At 42.6% G+C, this 26195-nt stretch overlaps 1 protein-coding gene across 2 annotated transcripts in view; it reads left to right on the forward strand.

The window, feature by feature from the left end:
- The window catches only part of MARCHF3 (membrane associated ring-CH-type finger 3), a 180877-nt gene that overhangs the window by 96353 nt on the left and 58329 nt on the right, over nt 1-26195 (forward strand). Inside the window, exons 1-3 of one of the 2 annotated variants that reach the window (XM_083151565.1) lie at nt 13609-13747; nt 15235-15322; nt 24543-24747. In XM_083151565.1, coding sequence (XP_083007691.1) covers nt 15261-15322; nt 24543-24747 — 267 coding nt within the window. In that variant the 5' untranslated portion in view covers nt 13609-13747; nt 15235-15260. Of the gene's footprint in view, nt 1-13506; nt 13748-15234; nt 15323-24542; nt 24748-26195 lie in introns of those variants that run through there. The other variant, XM_083151564.1, reaches the window with a different exon arrangement.

The following is a 26195-nucleotide window of genomic DNA, read 5'->3' on the forward strand; positions in this document are numbered from 1 at the left end:
TGTGCTCAAATGCACCAAACTACAGGCAGTGGTGCATTAACAATGGGTGCTGGGTGTGCAGTAAATGCAGAATTCTGGCCAATTGCGGCTGGTGTGTAGAAGATTGATAATCAGATTGACATGAAGGTGTACATTTACTAAAACTTCTAAAAACTAAAACAGGTGATGTTGCCCATAGCAACCAATCAAATTCTATCATTTTTCTGTTACATTGTAGCAAATGGTACACAGACCTTGATTGGTTGCTATGGACAACAACACCTGTTTTTATTATTAGAAGTACATTTAATCCATTCGTCTATTTCAATGTAATTAAAATATTTGCACCAGAGATTGGTGATTGTCATTGCCAGTCAACCCATGAAGCACCTAAATTGTTGCTACATTTGGGTGCAAAAAGACACCAGAGCTGGCATTTCTTCTGGCAGCCCCCATGTTGGTGAGCAGAAATTTGCAAAAAAAGGGAACCTGTTTGGGTGCTTAAATGGCACTTTTTAAATTGCGCACACGTTTTGGTCATGTTTAGCCATTTTTTGGGTCTAATCCTAGCCTATTTCAGTGTGATCACAAAAAAAGACTAATTGGGGTTGAAGTTGGTGTGGCACCCCTTTTTGAATTTGGGACTGTGCTGAATCCCCACATGTGCTGAAGCCCCACCTCTGGAGCTACCACGACTTACTCTGAACCATTTTTGCCCACTGTGCTACAATGTTTTGCAGACTGCAGAATCTCTGGAAGTCTCCTGGGACAATCCTTCAGTATCCTTTCCACGTCTGCAGACTAGCAAGCAAAGTCTTGATGATGTCAATCAAAAACAGTGCCATTTTGCAGAAGTGGTTAGGTGGCAATGAGTAGATAAATAGTGCGACCTCCCCACCACTCGCTTTCCAGAATCTGTAGATGGGAGTCCAACAAAGGGCCAGATGTATCAAGCTTTAAAAGATACTAAAGTGGAGAGTGATAAACAGCCAGCCAATCAGCTCCTAGCTGCTATGGTACAGGCTCAATTTGCAAAATGACAGGTAGGAGTTGATTGGCTGGTTGTTTATCACTCGGCCCTAAGTCAGCAACTATAATTTGAATCTATGTTATTCTATGGAGATCAATAATTTCTGTATGTGTATCCACATACTTGTGAATATTATGAACATGGATATATGAAGGCACAGCCTAACTGATACAGTATGTTGTGCAGCTTGGAAAATGAAGCAAAGGTCTGATTGGCTTTAAATTGCAGCTCTATTGTGAACACTGCACTATATGAATAACTGTTATTACTGCTTTCATGGCTAGCACCAGTACAAGCTGATATATCAAAGCGAACTACAAATTGTGTAACACTGTTTTAATTGCAGAGAATAAACATTTTATTCCTGCAGCTGCCTCTGCTGCTACTGCAGGCTGAGGCTTAGCTGCTAGCTAGTTACATCAGAAGGCTGCAAGATAGGGTGACCAGATGTGCCCAATTCCTGGAGACCATCCACAGATTCGACAGGACTGTTCCAGGCTGTTAGGTATCTATCCCCAGGTGCAGCACCAGTTCTGACAGCACAATGCTATTATTCTGATAGAGGCAAAACTCATTAGTGACGGTTTGGGGAGAGTGGGGAAATAGCATACAGTACCTCTACCTCCCTCCTGCGTATTGTGATCAGGGTCTTGCTGATATATATATATATACTCACATCTTTGTTCTTCCAGATCTGCTGCTCATGCAGCTAGCCAGGTCATGAGGTCATGCACATATTACCAGGAACTGGCCCAGTGAAATATTCTATGGGCGGTATTCAATGTGAATACCCTGCGAGGTGCAGCGAATCCTTTTTAGGATTCGCTGCACATTCGCCACGTTCCGGAGCCAGCGGGCTCCGGTATTCAACGTGTCAGGGGCTCGCTGCCCCTGACAGGCGAATATGAGCTCCTGCGGCGATTGCCGCAGGGAGCCTCAGGACGGTGCCAGGCAGAGAGATGGTAGTCTCTCTGCCTAGCCCAGACCTTTGTGGGGGGTTAGGTGTGCTCCCCGGGTGCCAGGCAGCACAGGCTGCCCCCCCGGGGGTCCCAGCAGGCAAGCGTATATTCACTACACAGGATCGTAATGATCGTGCAGTGAATATATGAATATGTAATGAGCGGCTCCGCTCTGGCGCCACCTGCTGGCTGCTGTGTAAAAAAAAATAAAAAAAAAAAAATATTATTTTTAAAATTAAATATATATTCATGTGCTTACAGCACATGAATAAAAATAGCATGCCCCTCCTCAGAAGAAAATTCCTGATTTTTTGACACCAAATGTAAAAAACAGAACACTTTATTTTAAAAGTTCACATTCCACTTCACCATAAAAAGATAGCGATTGCTGCTCGGTGAATCATGGTGACCAAAACCTTCAAATGTATTCGCCAACTGGTCATTGAATAGGGTGATTCACCGTTTTAGTCAGAAATTCGCCAAACAGCACAAATTCACCATAAAAACCTGGCGAATCAGGCTTATTGAATACCGCCCTATGTCTAGTTCTGTATTGCTGAGCATTGCTCGGCTGCCCCTGCTGTTGTTTATTGACAAATGGTGGTTATAACAGAGAAAACCATTGTCATCAACACTTTTTAATAAATAGGGCGTATAGTAGGTAATAATCCATTGTCACAGAGACAATGGAAGGATATTATCGGTAGGCAGCTCTCTGATGTTCATTTCTTGTGTTCTATTATGATACAGGTTGCTTTAATATCTATATTGATATCTTTCTTGCCAAATCCAGCATGTGGTGTTCTTCTGTACTGGGTGACAGGATAAACAGAAATGTAGCAACACTGTGTTCTGTACTAGAGGGAAACAACTGATGCGTTTTGCTAATAAAGGAAAGCAAACAACAAAATTGCTCGAGGATGACGAATGCTTTGATCTGACGGTTTGGCATGGACCAGGGTTAACAACAAATAGTTTATACTACTATAAAGGCTACCTAAACAGATATGTGCATTGGCAATCTAAAATCCTTACCTTTTTTTCATGTGTAAATATTATTACCTACTGTAACAAAACATTATGCAACATAAGAGTTTCCTTCTTCATCAAAATAAGCCTTCATTTTAATTAATCCCATCAAAGTATCTTAATAAATTATACAATCATAATGAATCTCCCAGTTCTTACTATGCATATTACATTCACTCAGCACCTGTTGAGAATATACATATCCTATGTACCTGTTATCAAGGGGGGGGAGGGAGCCAGGGATCATGTAGACTTATGCTTCAGCGCACCACCCCTTAGGAGGGATACATGAGCAGATTTATTAAGCCTGGTGAAGTGATAAAGTGGCCGGTGATAACGTACCAGCCAATCAGCTACTAACTGTCAAGTTACGGTCTAGGTTTGAACAATGATAGGAGCGGTATCCTCGGCCACTTTATCACTTAACCAGGCTTAATAATTCTGCCGCTAAGTTCTGTATCACTTTATACTGATGGTCCTGAGTAACTGTCAACTCACCCACTCGCCAGTTGAATACGGTCAACCCATCCTATAGCCTACCTATGGTCCACTTAGATGCAAACATAAATAGATGTAATAAAAAAGTATTGGATCCCACTAAGGATCCCCTTCTGTCTTGCACTAGGCACTGATTGGTAGCTGTATGGAGCAGTGATCATGGAGAAGAAGTGAGCCAGAGGAGAAGTGGCCCATGGCAACCAATCAGCTGCTCTGTATAATTTTATATTATGCAAATGATAGATGTTATGTCAGTGCTGATTGGTTGCTATGGGCCACTTTTCCTCCGGCTCACTTCTCCTCCCTTATCACTGCTTCATACTTCTGCCCCTGAGCCCTCTCACGCATTCTGCACTGCCATAGATGTGTGCTGTGGGCCCTGGCAGCATATTACTTATGAACTGACTTGAATATAGCAAGGCTTATTTAGACTTGAATAGTTTACAGGTAAGCTAATCAATTCTATACATACTACTCTGCACAATCCCAGCTCATCTAGGCTTCAATTGTTGTACAGATGGCATCACACTTTCCGCTAGAATATATGATGTCTCCCAAAGGAAATTTATGGATGACTCATTTCTTGCCAGGTCCTGGTGTTGCAAAACAAACTGCAGTCTTCATCTTTTCCCTCCCATGCTTTATGTATATGATCCTGGATGTAATTTTTCCAGAACCAATATTAACCTTTTGAGTGCCAAGTGAATTTGTCAAAATAGGCTTAAAAATTGCCAAGCAAACATTTTTATTCATCATAATGATGTAATGTTTACCTTCTATAGGAAAGATCGGTACTTGTGTATTATCACTGCGCCCAATTTGCATACGTACGGCACCCTAGGCAAATTGCAACGCATGCGATTTTTTGCGTGCGATGCGATTTTCCTGTGTAAATTATTCACTGCTCTTTTTGCGCAAAAATCGCCTGCGATTTTATAGGGTGCGATTTCATTTACTTTAAGATACACTTATATAAGATGCAATGAGATTTAGGCACCCCCCCCCACACTATCCACGCCACCCCGAATCGTCCCGACCTTTCCATACCCCCAATATCCACATCGGCGTGGAGTTGATTTTATATAGTGTAGTGAGCACAGCGAGCCACTGAGCCCAAACCGAGCCCGTGAGGGGACGCGGATTACGTTACATCAGGGTTGCCGACTTTAAAAAAATCCTCTCCGGGAGAAGCCCGGAGAGGAATCTTGCATTACGCGTTTTGGGGGCGGGGCTTAACTGTGATGTCATTAAGCCCCGCCCCATTACACAAATAGCCGAAATAACTGTTATCCATGGAGGGGGCGGGGCTAAAACGTCACGATTGTGCCGTTTTAGCTCCGCCCCCTCCCCTGAGACCCGCGGATTGCGGCATATAAATGCCTCGATCGGGGGGCTCAGTGGGGGTCCCCCTGATTCTGGGAGGGTTGCCCACCCTTCCGGGGGCCGGGAGGAAGGACCCGATTTTCGGGAGACTCCCGCAAATTCCGGGAGGGTCGGCAACCCTGCGTTACATATATTCCGCGTCCCCTCGCAGGGCTCGCTGTGCTTGCCATGCTTTGGGCTCGGTGGCTCAAATCAACTCCACGCCGACGTGGATAGTGAGGGTATGAAAAGGTCAGGAGGACGCGTTCCGCCGCCCTTCGCGGGGCTTGCTGCGCTCGCCACGCTTTCGGAGTAACGTGGATAGTGGGGGGGGGGGGGGTGCCTAAATCTCATTGCATCTCATATAAGTGTATAGTAAAGTAAATGGCATAGCACCCTATAAAATCGCATGTGATTTTTTGCGTGCAATGTGATCGCATCGCACCGTCCGCGGGCATAAAAGACCAGTAAATAAATTACATAGAAAAATCGCATCACATGCGATCGCATCGCACGCAAAAATCGTATGCGATGCGATTTTTTTTTACAAAGAATCGCCCACTAAGCAATTTGCTTAGTGGGCACTGTGCTAATACACCAAAAAGATCTTCTATTTTTTACAGAACATTGTTTATGTGAATTGATATAACACATGTGAGCGATGCTGGAATTTTTTTATGGATAGTTTGAACATCTATCAGAGATGTTGGCACTCTAAGGGTTAATGATTCTATGCCTAATGCGTTGCACCATTAAGCTGACTATGTAGGTATCTATTTACATGATCAAACACAAAGGTTTTTCTGATAAAATAGAAGGCAGCTCTAGAAATGTCTGGATCCTCTCTTTATCTGCTATAACTATTTAGTGCCACCAGAGATGTAAACCAAATAACATCCTGCCAGCGGCTGTGCGCCCTCCTCTATAAAGCTGTAGTGGGCTGGGATATAAAATATTTAGCACTTCCCTTTTTAGCCAGGGAAAACTTCCCATGTTCTCACCATACACATTAAACATTAAGTACATTACATACGCATTCCCCAGTCAGTCACACTGCAAACAGAACATGGTCAGAACTGGAAACCTCTTTTTGAAATTTCAGGTTTTGCAATTTGTGTTTTACATTTTTGTAGTTCTGGTCAAATACAGTTTACAGTACATAGGGTATTAAGCATACAGTTTCATGTAATATATCTTGTTAGGATACATAAAAGGAAATAACATATATATTCCCAGCAATTGAATCCCCACATGGATCATCAGCCCACCAGGATTATTTGGTTTTGGTGACAGAAAGTGGATTTATGAATAGTTATGCAGCCTCTAAGTGAGATACTGCAAGTGGCACTTTAGCTCTTTAGTAAGACATTGATCGAGTGCCTTTGTGGAAATGTGAATTCTTTTCCTTCACAATGATATTTTTCTCATGACTACAATATGTTGTCTGCGCAATACTGCAGATATATATTTCCATTGACGATTTGGGGGGGGGGGGGGATATAAATGCAGCCTTAAAATAAGATATGGTTTCCCTCCATGCCTGGTTAAAGACAGTAATAGAATATACAATATCAGGTAATAATGAAAGTGGGAATTTAAAGGTGAAAAATAGAAAGGAAATTCAGTTACTTGTGTTTATATCACACACGCAAGTAATTGTGCGATGAAGCAGATTAGTTAATGGAATACCCCCGCATACCTCCCAACTTCCAGACACTGGTAGGAGGGACATATAAGGGGGCGTGGTTACCAAATGGGGTGTGGCCTTTTAATTTGCATCATTCCACGAGGCCACTTCCCCATTTTGATGCTGTGGGGGCACAGCACAGAGGCTCTGTGATCTTCTAGCCACGCTGGCTGCAGGAATAGACGCTGCGCACAGCATCTATTAAGCACTGCTCACAGTGAGTGACAGGGGACTCCCAACTGCCCCCTCTCCCCCCAGGGCCCGACCCCAAAAAAACAGAATGGTCACTCGAACTTCGGGACAGTTCGGAGGTATGGTTCACCCTTTGAGTGCCCTGTGAGAAATGTGCAAAATATAGGCTTAAAATGCCAGTGTCGCTCACATTTGTGATATAAATTTCAATTTAAAAAGTTGTGTTAAAATAAAAAATTCCTATATACAGTCATTTCACACACCAGTTTTTACAAATTCACTTGGCACTCAAAGGGTTAATATATAGTTTGCCTAATCAGCATCACTAATTAGTTATGAGTTGAAAACCCTGATGCTTCCTTAGAAGAGACACTGACACAGTGAATACATTCTTTAAAAAAGTGTAATTGTTAAAAGTCCCTTAACCCTTTGAGTGCCAAGTTAATTGTGTCAAATAGGTGTCCCTGTCTCTGTTATCTTTTTCAGTGTTTTGTCCTGTTTTGAGCTTCGCCCGTACATTAAATGTTCAGTATTCTGGTTTTTATCTACCGCAAAGAACATTTTCTATTTTTACAACCTTACATCTTTGTTTTGTTATGAATGTATTTTATATACAGCTATGCTTGTTTATATATGATACCACTTTCACACTGCCTAAACGTTTTAAAAAATCAGTATTTTGAAACGGTATTTAAAAGGGGTCTGAGCCTTCACATTGCAATAGATTACTGATTTAAATACTGTTTAAATACCATTCACATCAGTCAACCCGTTTAATCACCTGAGCACGTTTCAAGACAGAATGCAGGGGCAGCCTATCACAGGTCTGTAGTCTGTTGTTTTTACTAAATACCGTTTCAGAGCCATTCTCACTGCATAAAAAACGGCTCTGAAACGTGTTGGACTCTGCTTTTTAAACGTTTTGAAATACCGGTTATCTTTAACCAGTAAATTAACTCTGGGGCTTTCCCACTGCAGCCTAAATGAACTCTGGGGCTTTCCCACTGCAGCCTTAAACGTTTTAAAATGAAAAAAAAAAACTGCAATATACCGTTTAACAAGTGTGGTGTGAAAGGGGTATTACTAGACGGTAGTATTCAGTTTTGGAACACTAAAATAATAAGTACTGAACCATAGGTATAACTGTTTTTTATTCTGTATGAAAATGTCAACTTAAGGGGACAGTTTCTAACCTGCAGAGTTATAGACATGGATATGTTGCCCATTCAAATCCGATTTTAGCTTTAATTTTTTAGAAGGTGCCATATACATAAGTAGAATCTGCAAGGTTGCTATGGACAAATTGTCCACTTTGCACTTAAGTAAATATACCCTTTAGTATCAGCTAAAGAACAAAAGGGTAAGGGGTTAAATTTAGAGTTTATACATTTATACAGACTACAAAACATGTATGCTATGCAATATTTATAATGATGTAGTGTGAAAGGGTTCCCATATTATATGTAACTACAGTCAGTAAGTTTACTAACACGCAGTAACCATTCGGTGAATTCAGGTTGGATCGTAGAAGCAATCCAACCTGCATTATCATACCCTCCAACTGTACCGTTTTAGCCGGAACAATACCGTTTTTTAATGGCCTGTACCGACTAAAAAACCCTGTACCGAATGTACCATTTTTTAAGCAATAGCACTTCCTCCCTCGAGATAGCCAAGGGGACTCTGGAAGATGTAGTTTCCTACACTGCCGTCTGTTTCCCGGGTAGCGTGAGGGGTAGCCAGCTGACACGACTACAACTCCAGAGGTGCACCACTGGTGTGCCGCGGGCCAATCACAAGGCACGGTGTATATTGGAGCTGCGCTGTACAACTTGGAGGTGGGAGAGCTCCGGCGCCGGGTGGGGGACATGTAGCAGGACAGATAAGGTACAGTATGCACTATCAGTGCATTGGATTAGCGACACAAATGTTGGCAGACGTAGGGATGCTAGAGCTTACTGGCAAAGGGGGAGCATCCATGCAAAGCGCTGCAGCCAGCCAGCTGCCCATAAAGGGGCAGCGCTCCCAGGCTCCCCGCACTTCATAGGCGGGGGGTGGCTGCAACATCGGTGGTGGTGGTGCCCAGTGCTCTCCTGGTGAAGAGGCATTGCACTATGGATTTCTCTGTGGGGTTTGGTATAAGATGAGGTAACGGGAGTAATGTACCATGCAAGGCTAGCAGTGACCGGACGTGTTATAGCTCTGATCCTCTAAACAACAGTACTACCCTCCAAATGTACCATTGAAAGTATAGGAAAGGAGGCATGACCATGCCCCCTTCCCGTGGCAACGCCCCTTTCTGAGTTGTACCGATATCTGCCCTTCAGATGTTGGAGGATATGCATTATGCCCAACGATGGAATTCTGTACGTGCACAGAATGGGTCCTGCTACTGACTGACATGCAGTGGTGTTTGTGGGGAGGGACAGGGGTGCCAGCATTTCTAGAAACAGGGGCGTGTTGGCCGCAAGTGTCCAGGTCTCACAAGCTGGGCTGTGACTGCAAGCCTTACCCAGGGCCAGATGTAACAAGCTTCAAAAAGTGATAAAATGGAGAGCGATAACCAGCCAGCCAATCAGCTCCTACCTGCCATGTTACAGGCAGGGTTTGAAAAATGACAGGTAGCAGCTGATTAGCTGGTTGTTTTTCACTCTCCATTTTATCACTTGTTGAAGTTTGATACATCTGGCCTGGGCTAGACTGCAGTCACGGAGGGAGATTGCAGTTTTTAGCAATTGAAACTGCGCCTTCTGCATTTATATTGCTTAAGGATCGCATATGTTGAGCTGCTGCAAGCAGTTTAGCATACCCCAACCAAGCTTAAGCCCTATACTGTATGTACAAGTGTCATGCAATAGGGCCTGCACTCAGATTATTTAACATGTTTATTAATTCATGATCAGGACAAACAGTATTTGTAATTGTAATGTTTTAAACTCTCTTATGTGTCTCAGCCACCAAACTTCCAAACATCTTAAGGTTCTTCATAGATACATTATTGCGTATTTAAAGCAGGGTTGCCAACTTTTACTGTCTCCTCTCCGGGAGAACCCCGGAGAGGAGACTGTCAGCATCACTTCTGGGGACGGGGCCTGATGGAGACATCATCAGTCCCTGCCCCCAGTGATGCAAATCCCGCAATATGCGGGTCAACGATGAGGGGGCGGAGCTAAATATTACGATTTCCATATTTAGCCCCGCCCCTTCCGACAAAACACCACGAATTTCACGCTTCTGCCCGCAAGTAAATTGGGGGGGGGGGGGATAGTTGCCCACCTTTCCGGAGGACCGGGAGGGGGACCCGATTTTCGGGATCCTCTCGGCCATTCCGGTAGGGTTGGCAACCCTGATTTAAAGTTATACTAGTCCCTTTTCATACAGTGGCACATTGCACACAGGCAGCCACAGAAAAAACATTGCAGCTGACATTGCAAGAGGAATTTGTGGCATACTAACTAATGTGGTATTCTTTATTATGGCATCGCTAGCCTAACATGTAATTAACTTTTATAAAACATACATTACAATATCCACAAATTTATATGTAATGGTTCGGGCGCTTTTATGAGTGAATGATATATGAAATAATGGTTTTCCGCTAATTGAGGCAGTTTGACTGTACACCAGCATTCAGCCAAACATTTTGTATTCCCAAAGATGGATTCGCTGATAATTAATGTCACTATGGGGGTCAAGAAATTAACATGAAAGAAATTCTTCACACCCCAGCCATTTATTACTGCATCATGATCTTTTGATGGCAATTCATTTGATTAATATTTGGCTGTCCAGCAATTCAGCACTGATTAAATTGTGTGGTGCCTTGCCCATACACTGTATGGCTATGATTTGATGGTTCTGCAGACCCACATTTCCATGTGGCTGTCCTGCTTTGCTGTTTAAGCAATCAAAATGTAATTTGTAACCTGAAAACTACCCCATACACAAACAGATCATGCAGGGAACCCAAATAATCAGTGGCAGTGCATGATTACTTTTAATTGGATTCATTCATGGCCCAATGAAACATTATCATGCAGGACCTGAAATATTATATATTAGTCTACCAGCCACATTAGTGTCCCGGTTTATAGGGATAGTATGATAAGTTCAGTGGTGTGTAAAGGGAGGGGGGAGCGGTTACTTTTTACCTGGGCCCAGGACTGCTGTTTACCTGGGCCCTCTTGTTTTCTTTTTTTCCGATGGGAGCGTGGCCACACCCCTCCTGGAGCCCATGTCCATTGGTCACACCCCCTCCTTTTTACCGAGGGCCAACTGACCTGTCGGCGTCCCTGGGTATGTCTACCCAAGGGGGTTGTTCAGACCTGGTCGCTGTTGGGTGATTTTGCAGAGCCTTGCGATCAGATAGCCACCTTCCAGACAGAGTGAAATCCTGCCCCATGCAAGTCTGTTAATGGTTTGCGAAAATCTCGTAGGTCGGCGGCCAGCTGCAAATTCTTACACAACTCGCTCACCATTTTTCCTGTCTGTGCATAACCTGGAACCTTCCACAACTCTGCCATACAATCAGGCTGATCATGGCCTTTCCTGATGTCACAGACCCTCCCTGAAAACGCTTGGAAATGCCTATGATCTTCTGACACTCCCAGAAAAGGGTAGGATGAAACCCACAAACTGCGGATTCCTGTCAATCAACTTGCGAATGGCTTGCGAATATAGTCATTTCTTATTTTGTATGCTGTTTGGCTATAATCCATACTCATGCGCAGCCCTTCGATAGTTGGTAGCTCTGCGAATTCGTACAGCAGCGATCGTTGTTCAGTAAAGCCACATACATGAGAGGACAATTTGGGCATAATTCCTGCCGCTCTGCCCTTAGGCAGAGTAGCAGAACGCCAGTGTATAACATTGTCACACATCTTCATGTCTATTGGTACAGTATGGCAATACTATCATATATACCTCTGTATACAGTATATATAGGAAGGTGACTTTTTTGTATCTAATTAAATGGTACTGCAGGTTTACTGGTATAGTTAAATAAAATGCTGCATTGCAGACTGCAGATATATTATTTTATTTGCGCACGCTCAATTCTTTACAGTATATATATTTTAGATACTGGATGTAATTTATTAAAATATGCAATTTAAGTTTAAATTGAGGGAGTGGTAAAGTGGAAAAATCATGTATCCTAGAAATTGTATTAATCACACATAGGCTGATTGGTGATTGGCTATTGTCCTTGCTTACTGTAAGTGCACCAACTTTTAATACACATTATTTCATGTAAAAGGTTAAATGAATACAGCAAATAGTCCTAAAGAATTAGGGATTTGGACATTTTTTCCCATCATGCCCAGTTATAAGAACATCTCCAACCTACAAAGGTAGGTGCATCTTGTAGGGCAGGTGTACTAATCCTTGGAGAGTAATACATTTTAGAGAGATAAAGTACCAGCCAATTGGCTCCTAACTGCCATATTATATGCTGTGTTTAAAAAAAAACAGAGCATGTTGGTTGGTAGTTTGTCTCCATTTTATCACTATACAAGGCTTAATACATCTGCCCTATGTGGTAGCTCACAAACATCTTAAGAAAAATAATCTGTCTATGTCCTCCTGTAGCACTGTGGTTAGAATCGCTACCTCTTAGCACTGGGGTTATAGATTGATTCAATGGATATATTTAGTCATTGCCCGTTATTTGTTGAGTGTGTGTGTTACATTTTTGAAACACATGACCGTAACGAGCTGATTGGCTGGAGTACTATTTATAATTCATAACAAGTGATATCCAGGATATCAATTGTTAAATGTGCCCCAAAGTTTTCTAGTGGAATATGTCTTTTTTTTTAGCTGTAGGGTGTTTACTTACACTTAGCTGTAGGGCTTTTACTTACACTTAGCTGTATTGCGTTTACCTACACTACTAAATGATAATGTTATCTATTAAGGCATACACAGTAAAATACAGTAAAATAATGAGTAATAAAAAGTTAAAGAATTGTACAGTGCATAATAGTATAAAAATAAATGCAATGTGAGATTATAGGTTTTCCCGCCAAATCCTGCAGTGTGATAAACAGTGATAATTGATGTAAAGAGAGCTCCAATTAATGTAAGTGAGGCAGATTCATTATAACTCTTTATTATTAATTTAGATCCTTTGATGACCAGTCTGCCTCACAGCCTCTGGGGTGTGGAAAACTGATTCTCTCCAGCTATAAGTTACACTTTCAGTCACCTATGTGTGACATGAATTGGAATTAGGCACAGAACGCACTAGAAAAATACTTTGGATTATCCAGAAAAACAACATAAAAAAAAAACGTGTACATAATCACGTAAGGCAGGCGAGGAAACGGCTGTCATTATGTTAGCTGGATATGACAGGAACCTTGTCGTGTGTTGCGTAATAAGGGGTTAAAGTCTGTTTTCCTGTGACATATTCTTTTGTGTCAGGTTGTTTTTAAAACACTTTTATTTCTCTCATCTCCTGAACATCTGTGCAGTGAATCCTGCATGTGACGCCTGAACGAGCATTCTTCTCATTAGTCTAGAGACAATGGTCACGTTTTATTGATGATTTTTGTGTGTGTGTGTGTGTGAATTGCTATTTTTGTTTCTTAAGCATCTGCCAGCAGCCTTCTCTCTCAGATGACATGTGTGTATGTTTTATCCAAGCCTACATATTGTGCATATATCCATAGGAGTAAATAACTACACCTCATTATTACTGTGCCAAATAAACGTGTTCCACGTGCCAAACTATTTTAACAGCAAGCACTTTATGTGTTTTTTTACAGATGGAAATACAGTACGTATACGGAAGCTATTAGCACTATAATTGCTGTCTGTCACTATGACAACAAGCCGCTGCAGTCACCTGCCTGAGGTCTTGCCAGACTGCACTAGCTCAGTACCCTCTGGAAAGACAGTGGAAGATTGTAGCGGTCTTGTGAATGGACAGCCACAGTATGTCATGCAAGTTTCAGCAAAAGACGGTCAGCTGCTGTCAACAGTAGTACGGACTCTAACCACACAGAGGTAAATAATATCCTTATTAATATTATAAAGCAAATGCCTCGCTTTTTTGTTGTTTTAAAGGGGGTGGCAGGGGGGATGACTGTGCAATCTTAAAAAGCTGATTCCATGAACAATCAGATAGGGGTATGCAGCAGATCACTCAAGATTTTACTTCGATGTGAAACCCTGATTTACTTGTATATAGCTTCTGATATTTTCAAATCAATTAGCACAAATATCTGGAATAAATTCTACGAGGGTCAGCAGTTCAGAATAATGACATCATTGTACGGCAATTTGTTGTAAACATTTGAAATATATTTATTTTATGTAATGGTTTATGATAACAATTCTATTATAGATGTGCCGTATCTGGATAAAGACATTCTTGCTATTAACTTCCAATAAATATCAGTGAAGTGCAGATGATTTTTGAATGCATGATTGGAAATTATATAGTTATATATAGCAAGATAGTATATTATGGAGAAAAATGTCTCGGGTTAGGTAGAAGGATCACTGCAAAGTCCCTGACAATTTAAATATCGGAGTTGTTTTAACTCACTCTATATTTAACCCTTTGCGGAAATGCAATATTCTTTACACAACATTTTTTATTTGCATTTACATAACAAATGTGAGAGCCGCTGGCATATTTAAGCAGATATTTTGCACATCTTTAATAGCGATGTTGGCACTCAAAGGGTTAAGAATGAAAGGGTTAAAATGTTTGATTTACTATTGCTTCTGGTAGTGTAATATTGTATATGAGCTTCTTAATAAAACATCACTGTGTGTGCCAAAGGGTATGGGTACAGTATATCTGCAATTTAACGTATATAAGCCTTAACATATCAGTACGTTTGGTACTTGTTTCCTAGCACGGCCACACCGATTTACATCGGGGTGGTCGTGTCGGAAAAATCGGGTCGATCGCATCGCATGGGATTTGGTCGCATGCGATGCGATCGACGCGACCGACCGATTTTGGACCCGATTTTTTTTTTTGAATGAAATGTAAATCGGGTCCCTGGGACCCGATTTTACATTGAATTCAATGTAAAATATTGCCAACCCCCCCAAATTTAACGTCGTACACCCCACCCCACGATAGACGCCAGAGGTGCTAATTGATTTGAAAATATCAGAAGCTATATACAAGTAAATCAGGGTTTCACATCGAAGTAAAATCTTGAGTGATCTGCTCTGCTCTGTTAAGTTAAGGTACACGATTACTCCCGATTGTGGCCATGCTAGGAAACAAGTACCGTACGTTTTTTCTTTTCCTCTCTGTTAGAATATGTGAAAATAATCCACTTGATGGTTTCTGTAATAGTTACCTGAACGGAAGGGGTTTTAATAACTCAGAGGAAGTTTCAGCTTCCTGTATAGTACTTAATTTATGAATATGTCATTCCATGTGCGTTAATGGGAAATTAAAGCAAGTTTTAATATACCGCAGATGGTCCCTACATCAGTATTCTCAACCTTTTCTTACCCTACATTAGGTCTCCAATAGTTTGTTGTCAGATTGATGGTACTATCATCACCAGCATCGTTATATATGTTACACATGTTCCAGCAGACTGCCGGCAGGTAATTATTTTTGCTCAATAGAAAGAAAAAAAAATCCAAGCCTACAGAAAAAGCTTTTATAAAATATATGTCTGAACTAAAATAAATATCTTGCAAAGACAATCTTATATTGTAATCAGTAATGTCACTAGGGTTAGTGTCACCCAGTGAAGTAACTCATGTTGTCGTCATGGACCGTCTCCAGAGTTCAGACTTTGGGAAGTGCTAATGTTCCAATGAAAAAGCTCATGGAGACCACTGATTTTCAGATCTGCTGCCTCTGCACCAGAGTTATTATCGGCCACCGATAATTAGCACATTGATTGGACCAGTGGTTCCCAGACTATTTTGAATCATGACACCCCTGGCCAAACGTGTCTTATTGAGAAATTCAGAGAAAAAATATTAAATTAAGTAAATTGTGTATACATGTCATCCTTAGTGTCAGATATATGGTATGGGACATTTCTCTTTGTTGACATATTTTAGGAGATGGAAGTCACAAATAGTGGTTTTGCCTATTAAATTGCCGATAAATAATTTGGATTGGTCCTGGACCATCAAGCCAAGGAACCCCTGACATTGTCTGGGGTGCCTCGGCTCACTGTTTGGGAACCACTGGGTTAGCCCCCTTAGTCACTTGCATTTAATTTGAATGCCTATGCCTAGCACACAGTAAGGTCTCTATTTAAACCATTTTGCCTATTGACTGAGCAACAGACCTTAACACTGGGCAATTCTGTCCACTGCTGATACCGTTAACTATATAGGTGGTTCCGCATGATGAACGATATAGCGCATACACACAATGAACGATATAATTTAACGATATCGACTCTCTGGTCATCTCCAGACTAGACTCCAGACTAGACTACTGTAATCTCCTCCTATGTGGTTTCCCTGACAAATGGAATGTCCTCCACTATCCTCAGTGCTGCAACCCAGCTAATCTTCCTCACTATATCCACCTCCCCTCTCTTTAATGGCACCAAATCCTGCAGTTTTCTGCCACGCTGATACTTATGTCAGTGTCCTCTGCTGATGCAGCTACAGATGGATGCTTGCGGGGGCTGTCGGAAGGGGGCACGTGCGCATGCCCTGCCAGCCGCTGGAAGGGGGCGCGTGCGCATGAGATGCTTGCCCTGTTCTGAGGGAGCTCCCCATCGGTCCCCCCGCACCCCCCCCCCCCCAACCCTGTCCGTCTCCGCTTCAGGTCCCCCCCCCAGCCACCGACTGACTGGGACGCACGTGCGTGTGATATGCTCGCGAGTCCCAGTCTAATGGTGTCCCTCTCCGCCAGCGCTCCTCTATTGTACTCAACTGTAAGTCACTGTTTTGCTTAGTTGTTTATGTACTCAGTAATTGGGCGCTGTGGATCCCTCATGGTGCCATATAAATAAAAAAAACGATAATAATAATATAATACAGTAACGTCACCGGGTTCCCCGCTGAGCATGCAGTCATTTAGCTATATGGGAAATTTAGTAACATTACAGTGTGTGAGGGGGTTTGTTAATGAACCACGGGAGCGTTCATCGTTGACAGTTTTACACCATACACACCGGGTGATATATTAAACAATATCGCCACGAAGGGACAAAATAAGTGATATTGGTTAAGGAATCGAAGATTGTGTACAAACCTTCAGTCATGTGAATCTCTCTCTCTCTCCCTCTCACTGTGTACTGACAGGGCTTGCTCAATACATTTGTTTACTTGTGACCATATGCTTTGTTATTCAATTCTGTACACATTTTCTCTCTGAATTGGGCTCTGATTTTGCATCTGAGCTGTCAACCCTGTCTGTGACCTATATCTACCATTTTCCTTCCTGTCAGCTATCATCTAGTAGTGAGACTAGGCTGAGAGCAGTGGCCTGTGTATTCCCTGCTGAAAACCTGTCACTCTCTGCACTCCCACTAGACACTGCACCCTATAAGTCCTTCATCAGAGGAGCCTGTGCTTGTTCTTTCTTACCAGGGGCAGCATACACTCCTAGGAGAACCCTGGGTTATGGGTTTGGTGTGTGAATAAAGATCAATTTGCTAATCAATACACTTTTAAGCCAGGAAACCTGAATGCCTAGGTGAAATTGGAGAGGCCATATACTAAGTGAAACTATTTCTTCCTTCTTCATAAAATGTTTTCATTTTCAGTCATTGTTTGATGAATGACACTTTTTCATGAGTGCTGATAATCTATTCATGTGACACCATGATGTTGTAATGCATGCTAGTAACACAACGGGATTTCAGAATAGACCATTTCAGAGTTGAAAAAGGGATATTGGGGCAGATGTATTAACCCTTAACAAGAGATAGGGTGATAAAGAGAGATAAACGTCCAGCCAATCAGCTCCTTACTGACTTTTTTCAAACACAGCCTGTAACATGGCAGTTAGATAACCGTCCAGCCAATCAAACTACCATGTCACAGGCTGTGTTTGAAACAAGTCAGTAAGGAGCTGATTGGCTGGACGTTTATCTCTCTTTATCACCCTTGCATTTATCTCTTGTTAAGGGTTAATACATCTGCCCCATGTTCGCTAGGGCGACACTATGAAGGTCGACATGCAATAGGTTGGCCACTAAATGTCGACATGGCTTAGGTCGACATGTGAAATAGGTCAACATAGCCAAGGTCGACAGGTTTGGAAGGTCGACAGTCAAAAGGTCAACATACGTTTTTCATGTTTTTTTTGTGTAGACAGGCATAATTTCATATCCTACCATCCAATAGGGCAGGGGTGGCCAACCCGCAGCTCTCGTGCTGCATGCGGCTCTCCTCCTGTTAAAGTGCGCCTCCTGCTCCCACTCCCATCTCATACATTAATGCGGCTCCCGGCAGCTCCTCCCCCAAGCTTTCCCTACAGCAGCTGCAGCAGCCCATTACGCCGGCTCCGCTCTGTGCGATGTGACGTCAGGACGTCATATCGCGTATGAGAGGCGGGAGGTGCTGCCGCATGACAGGAGGAGAGGACGCGGTGGCGGGCCTTGAGGACGTAAGTCCATACTGCAGCGGGGGGGGGGGAGCGAGCGGTAGTGAGCGGCAGCGGGCCTGCCGCCTATGGAACTGACAGCTCCTTGGTTAGGGGGACGCCACCGGGGCAGGATGTACTAACCCTGACCCGCCGCGGTATTTTCACAGCACTGTACTCCCTTATTCCTCCTCCCCTGTTCTAAATACAATAAAAAATATATATAAGCAAGCAGAATGGGCGGCATTCCCAGGCATTTTCTTATAATAAGCACACTGTCACAGCAGCATATGAATTATCAACGTTTCAGGTGCATTTATTGGAGCACCTTTCATCAGGATACAAAAACGAAAGGTTTGGCTTGGCAAAGACACAAAAATGGGGCTTGGCCTACTTCCAAATAGACCACGCCCTTTTTTGGCGCGCATGTTGTTGGCTCTTTAGCTTGACTACAGATATTTTTCGGCTCTACCTTTGACTGGTTGGCCACCCCTGCACTAGGGCATGGAAGGATAATATAATAGAGGCACCGTGCCCGAAACATGGTGAGCACAACAAGCCATGAGGGGGGACGCAGCACACTGATACAATGTCCATCTCGACTTATGTTGAAATTTTGGGGGAAAAACGTGAAAAACTCATGTCGACCTTTTGACTGGCAACCTTCCCTGGCGACCTAAGCCCTGATGACCTTTAGTGGGCGACCTAATGTATGTCGACATTCATAGCGTCGACCCTTTGACCCATAACCTTAAAAAATATAGCAGAATGGGACCGTCACACGCAGCATGGTTTCATTGGTGCCATTACAGCAGTGTTTGCCAAACTGGATGCCACATGCTGGTGGTCCAGGACAAAATAAAATAATTGATTGGTAAATTTAACTCAGTGCTGGTCATTCAAATAATGTGGACAAACACGAGTGTGACCCTGACCTCTTACACATGACGGAACCCAAGTTTGACCATTAAGTACAGTTTACTTAATAGAATAATTTTTGCTTCATTTGTCAAACTAACTTTTGGCATAGGGGTGCCATGGAATAAATTCTGATAGTCTAGGGCCGCAGTTTGGGAACCTTTGCCCTAAGGCAGTGGTTCCCAAACTGTGCGCCTAGGCTCCCTGGGGTGCCTCGGGACACTTGCAGGGGTGCCTCAGGTTGGTGGTCCAGAACCAATTCAAATTATTTATGATCAATTATTTCTGGACAAAACCAGTGCTGGTGGCTGCTAATCATAAAATGTGTACAATCAGAACCAAATCCTGCCCTTTACCACATAACTGAACCTAAGAAGCACATATAAACACAATCTACTTTATTTGATATACATTTTATGGGGCCTAGGGGTGCCGTGGAACTATTCTGATACTCTAGGGTGCCGTGATTAGAAAAAGATTGGGAACCCCTGCCCTAAGGTAAGTTTAGGGCTGCAGCCTAGGCATTAGTCTGACTGGTTGGTGAGTGAACCTCAGGGGATAGGAGCAATACGGTAGAAATTCAGAAAACTAAGGAGAAGTAGAGATCTTTCGGCTGAGCAGAACTGTCAAGAGATAGTGTTGGTAGAGATGAGTTTGGAGTTAATGGGAAAGGGGTGGGGTGATTCATTGCTTTGTGAGTTACTTATAGTTTTAATTTAATTTGGTGTATATTAGGCAGCTGGTGGGAAGTCTGACAGAAGGGACAAATAAGGGGCAATGGCAAAGAATGTTAGAGAGCAGTAGGACAGAGAGGGCGAGGGTAAAGTAATCAGGGCAGAAGATGATAAAGTTGTGATGATAAGTTTAGGTTGATTCCAATAAGTCAGCCAGTGGAGAGTCTTACAAAAGGGGCAACTATGTCGGAATGGCAAGGGATTAGAGAGCAGTAACCCAGAGAGGACGAGGCTACAGTTCTCAAGGCTGAAGATGATACAGGTGTGAATGATACTTTTGGTTACTATATGTTCTTGAGTAGAATATGTGGAAATAGAATATAGAAGTATAGAAAAAGAGTGTCTGGGGCTGGTGCACCTAAAGAAAGAACTTTGACTAATAAAATTTAATATTTATTGGATATTCTAAAAATAGTTGCGAAATAAAAAAACAAACATACAAACATTTAACGTCATTAAAAAGGATAAATGTCCTCACTTAGTGAAATGTTACAGAGATAAAAGCAGCAGAACTGGGTACAGGACTGAATGTGACAGGCAAATGAAGGCAGGGTCAAGAACAACAACTACACAATAGACTTGGGATATGAAGGCGAGGGAGGCGGGGAGAGACAGTGAGCCGGTATTAGGGATGTTAAATTTCAGGTGCAGTTGTGATATCCAAGAGGAAATGACTAATAGGGAGTTGGAAATTCTGTAGAGTACAGAGGATGAGAGGTCAGGATAGAGGCAGGGGTATTTTTCACTCGCACAGGACTGTCCTCTCATAGGAGGGACAGAAATAGGACCCCCCACAGGTAACCAATACGGTGGTGTATCTGTTTCAGGAAATTGGGAGGTGTGCTACCACTGGAGGTCAGGATAGAGAAGTTCTCCTAAGGGGAAGCTACTGTTAGCTGCCTAATGGAGGGTACACACGATGAGATTTCCACTATTTTTCTATTCAATTTTGCTTATAGAAGCAAAATCGAATCGAAACACAATCGAAATTGATAATGCACTGAATGTTTTTTCCACAATCAAAGCAGATTCGATCACGATCAGCATTCACATTTAGTGGAACTCAAAAAAAAAAAAATTGTATTGTCAGGCAAAACTATATAGTAGAAATCAAATCGAATCGGATTCCAGATCAAATCGAACTGCATATCAAATTGAAATCTAATCGAATTCCACATTGAACCGTGTGTACCCACTATAAGCATACCTCCCAACATTAGATAAAGACGATTCGGGAAACTCCGCTGCCGAAATTAGGGGCATGGCATAGCAGGAAGGGGTGTGGACTATGCTAGGATATTCCTACAAGACCACGCCCCTCTGTGAGCTTCTCTCCATGCCCCCAGCCCCTCTGGCTGCAGGAATAGATGCTGTGCGCAGCGTATGTTGACGGGTGACAGGGGAACACCTAACTAGCCCCCCCCCCTACCCCGCTGCAGGACACTGCTGGCGTTGGGCGGGATGCAGGAACATCCCAAAAATGGGACGGTCCTGCGAAAAGCGGGACAGTTGAGAGGTACGCTTAAGTTCTGGCTCTTGTACTGTTATTCTGTATGACCTAGACAAGGATCTCTGAAATCGGTCAGGGGGTAGCTAGGATTGGTGCAATATCAGAGTATGCTCATTTTAGTTGGAAACTCTACATTGTTTTAGTCATACTTTAATAGAAAATGTTTTTTGGCACCATATCTCAGACAATACTTTCTCTTCATTTATGAAGGTGTGTAAATATTTAAACTGTACAGGGAACATGCATATTTTGAATGCATTCTCAAATAGTTGAATGTGACATTTAGCGGCGATGGTTTTATTTGCATGGCATTGTGGCTCTTTAAAGTGTGTTTAGCTATTATTTTGTATTTTTATTAAACTAGAGGGATCTTATTTCAACATGTTCATTGCAGATTTCTGTACTCTGAGAAACTAGAGAAGTCTTTTAAGCTCTTTTGCGCAGATGTCATATAACAGAAGCTTTGCTGACACCAATGTGTATGGCAATTCAGTAAGAAGATACTTTTCTAAATTAAAAAATAGAAGCATCTTGGTTGGCCTCATTTCTAAATGACATGCCTTCATCCAACCGTGACAACTAAAGTGGAAAAATACCATTAATGAAAATGCATTACCATGCAAGTCAGAGAGTCGCTCTGCTAGCTTATTATATACCCTTGTCTCAGGACATATCTCTTACCGTGGCTATAAGGGAGAATGTAAGCAAGCAATCGGTACATTGGAGGTTATTTAAACAGCAAATAGGCAAAACCATATTGCAATGCAGGTGGGGAAGATGTAACATGTGCAGAGAGCATTAGATTTGGGTGAGTTGTGTTATAACTGAAATCTGCATTGCAGTGTAAGAATAAAGCAGCCAGGTTTAACCCTGCACAGAAACAAAATAAGTCACCCAAATCTCTCTGCACATGTTACATCTGCCCCACCTGCAGTTCAACATGGTTTTGCGATCTGGTCTAAATAGCCCCCATTGTCATGAGCCACCAAATAGCATTGATATGCTTCATTTTCTGGTTATTCATGATTAATGTACAGCCGTCAAATACACATATGAGAATATAGCATTGATATATTGTGCCACGTAATTGCAGTCTTATCCCTGTTCAACATTAAAAAAAAAAACATTATTATGTAACACTAAGGATGCAGACAAGCCCCAATCCAGTAGTATTTGACACTTCTTGAACCAAGCCTATATGCTGCCCTCCCCTAATCATTTCTTTATTGGCTATTACAGTATGTAACTGGAATGCATTTTGGAGAACTGGATTATGCAGTAAGTGAAATGATGTGTAATCCTGTTTCCTAATACCATATTTCAGTCTCATTCTAACATTCATCCCTTTGCATACTGCAAAGCGAATTATCGATCACCGAAATAGAACAGTGATTGATAGATAAGAGAGAGAGGTGCAGGGTGGCCATGGGGACATGACATGTTTGTTCTCCTCTCCAATGAAAGCAGCTATTATAAACGATTTTAAAAGAAATTTGTGCTTTGAGGTGAAACCAATAGATAACGTCCAAACAAGGAGGGCTATTCTGATTTAATCACTTCACTGCGCGTTCGCACAGGGGAGTTTCATGACTGCGCATGCACATCAACATTGATGCGCATGTGCAGCCGCTTGGTACGAGGCGAATTGATTTTTCGCTGGCCGCTCGCACACAGCAGTGCGGGTGCTTTCGTTTCATGAGCATTCTTATGAAAACGCTGGGCGTTCCCATGGAAATTCACCAGTGATGCGGGTGCTAGGGGTGGGCAGCTGACGTCAGCAGATGTCAGCTGCCCGCCCTCTCTAACAGGTACAGGTATTATAAACCTTTATTGGATATATTCGCTATTGTATCGCCATAGGTTTTTTTTGCACTGAGGCAGACCCTCACCTTTTCTAAATATTTTGGCAAAGAGAACGTGCCAAGGGCAGTGTGATCAAAGCCATTGCTCTGGGCAAAGGACTTTGGTCATGCCAGGTGCCCAACTTCCTGCTCCCAAACTTCCACCACTGTGAGATGTCACGACTCCAGTGCTGTGGGCAATGGGACAAAAGTTCCCTGGTATGGCACTGTAGTTGCTGGAGAGTGATTTGGGACAGTCTCAAACTCTACATTTTCAATACCCCAAGTCCTACCCTATCACACCTTATGTGATGATTGATTGTCTGCCTGGGCTATATTTGTGAAGGAAAAGCAGAAGCAAAAGCAGGCTTTTCAGCAGTTTAGAGTTGAACATTTAAAGCGGCACCCTCATCAGCATAGAGCCTGATGACTGAATGGTAATGCTGCTTTAAATGTTAAGCACCAAGCTGACGAGAAGCTGTAAAGTTGCATTCTCTGTCTGTAGGCTAGATCCATGTACGTTCCATTCATCAGAAGTTAGAAGTCACTGCATGCGGTGGTGGCAAATGTTGTTTGCTATTTCATTCAAAGAAAAAAGTTAGACTAAGTGGTTTATGGCAGTGAATTTTAAATTGATCTTAAGCCTCGTACTCACAGGGGGCAGTGCTGACTGACGTAATTAAGAATACACATTGCTGCACACACACGATGCACCCGTGATGTGTGCTGAGTAATTCAGGAGCGCAGCCAGCTACTGGGTGTGAAATGTGTAGCCTAACCCAGTTTTAAATGGATGGAGTGTAAAGATGGATTTGCCCGATATGTCTGTCCATGGTATGTGTAGCCAGCAAGATCATCCAGCATTTGCCCTGCATGCGAAGACTCTTTGCATTCGTACTTAATACAATGCAATATACTTAACCTGGCTGCAAATTGTGCTTCTGGGGTTTATTTACTAAGATGGGAGTTCTATAAATGATGGGATGTTGCTACGGGCAACCAACCAGATTATACGTCTTTTTTATTTAGTACCTCCTAGAGGATAATATATAGAATTGGATTGGTTGTCCATAGCAACATCCATCTTCGTAAATAAATCTATATCAGCAGCTACATTTGACTTCTCTGTAAATATACTTTTCCAGGTTCTAGGTTTCAGGTGGCAGAAATGGAAAAATGGGCTATGCAGAGTATTGGCATCTCCCTCTCCATATGTATACCTAAGAGATAGATAACAGAACCTATATTGCTTTTTTTACAGCACTTTCAATGACCGCCCAATGTGCAGGATATGCCATGAAGGAAGTAACCAAGAAGACCTTCTCTCTCCATGTGAATGTACGGGAACACTAGGGACAATACACCGCAGCTGCCTGGAGCACTGGCTTTCATCCTCCAACACCAGCTACTGTGAACTCTGTCACTTCAGGTTTTCTGTTGAGCGCAAACCTAGACCATTAGTAGAGGTAAGTGATGCATCTTGCTTGGAGTGTTTCGCTGTATTTACCTCATGTGTCTGACACGTGCTGCTATCTAATACCAGGATTAATACAGCAGCAGAAGGCAGGTAGACAGTGCCAGCAAGCACTAGCATTAGTATTCTGTCATCATCATATGTATAAGGTGTAGACACAGGCTAATGATAAAGCTCTTTGCTCTATACACAGGTCACAGCAGAGTCTCTGGCATTTAACCTACATGAAGTGTAATATGTCTTTTGACAGTGATTAAGAAAAAAACAAATCTGTATTGGTAGAAATACTAATGTGTTGTACATTGATTATATTGTGTGCTCTATACCAAGCAGTGACAGTAATCTGATGATAAAATGTACGAGACGTGAAATCTTTTAGAATATGTTTTTGGAAATATGTTTTTATTCATTTGATTACATAGAACCTGCTCCCATGCAGGTCATACTTGTACATTTGAAGCCCCAATCATAAGCTTATTGTATCCGTTTGTTACGTTTTTTGATTGAGGTATTCTAAAATCTTAGCTTTGAAATCATACACTATGTACTGTGCAGTCTGAGGAAAAGTCCATAGGTGACGGGTAACCTGAGAGAGCAGCCATCGTGATGCACAGTAACCCATGATAAGCCCATAGGTGACGTGTAACCTCAGAGAACAGCCATCGTGATGCACAGTAACCCATGATAAGCCCATAGGTGACGGGTAACCTGAGGGAACAGACATTTGATGCACAGTAACCCATGATAAGCCCATAGGTGACGTGTAACCTGACAGAGCAGCCATCTTGATGCACAGTAACCCATGATTAGCCCATAGGTGATGTGTAACCTGAGAGCAGCCATCTTGATCCACAGTAACCCATAATAAGCCAATAGGTGATGTGTAACCTGAGAGCAGCCATTGTGATGCACAGTAACCCATGATAAGCCCATAGGTGACGGGTAACCTGAGAGAGCAGCCATCGTGATGCACAGTAACCCATGATAAGCCTATCGGCGACGGGTAACCTAAGAGAGCAACCATCGTGATGCACAGTAACCCATGATAAGCCTATAGGCGACGGGTAACCTAAGAGAGCAGCCATCGTGATGCACAGTAACCCATGATAAGCCTATAGGCGATGGGTAACCTAAGAGAGCAGCCATCGTGATGCACAGTAACCCATGATAAGCCCATAGGTGACGTGTAACCTGAGAGAGCAGCCATCGTGATGCACAGTAACCCATGATAAGCCCATAGCTGATGTGTAACCTGAAAGCAGCCATCATGATGCACAGTAACCCATGATAAGCCCATAGGTGACGGGTAACCTAAGAGAGCAGCCATCGTGATGCACAGTAACCCATGATAAGCCCATAGGTGACGGGTAACCTAAGAGAGCAGCCATGTGGGCTATTTTTGCTTAGTATTTGTGGTGCTGAATGGAAGTAGCAGAGGAA

Source organism: Crinia signifera, chromosome 1 (genome assembly GCF_055691185.1).
Source record: "Crinia signifera chromosome 1, ASM5569118v1, whole genome shotgun sequence".
Lineage (NCBI taxonomy): Eukaryota > Metazoa > Chordata > Amphibia > Anura > Myobatrachidae > Crinia > Crinia signifera.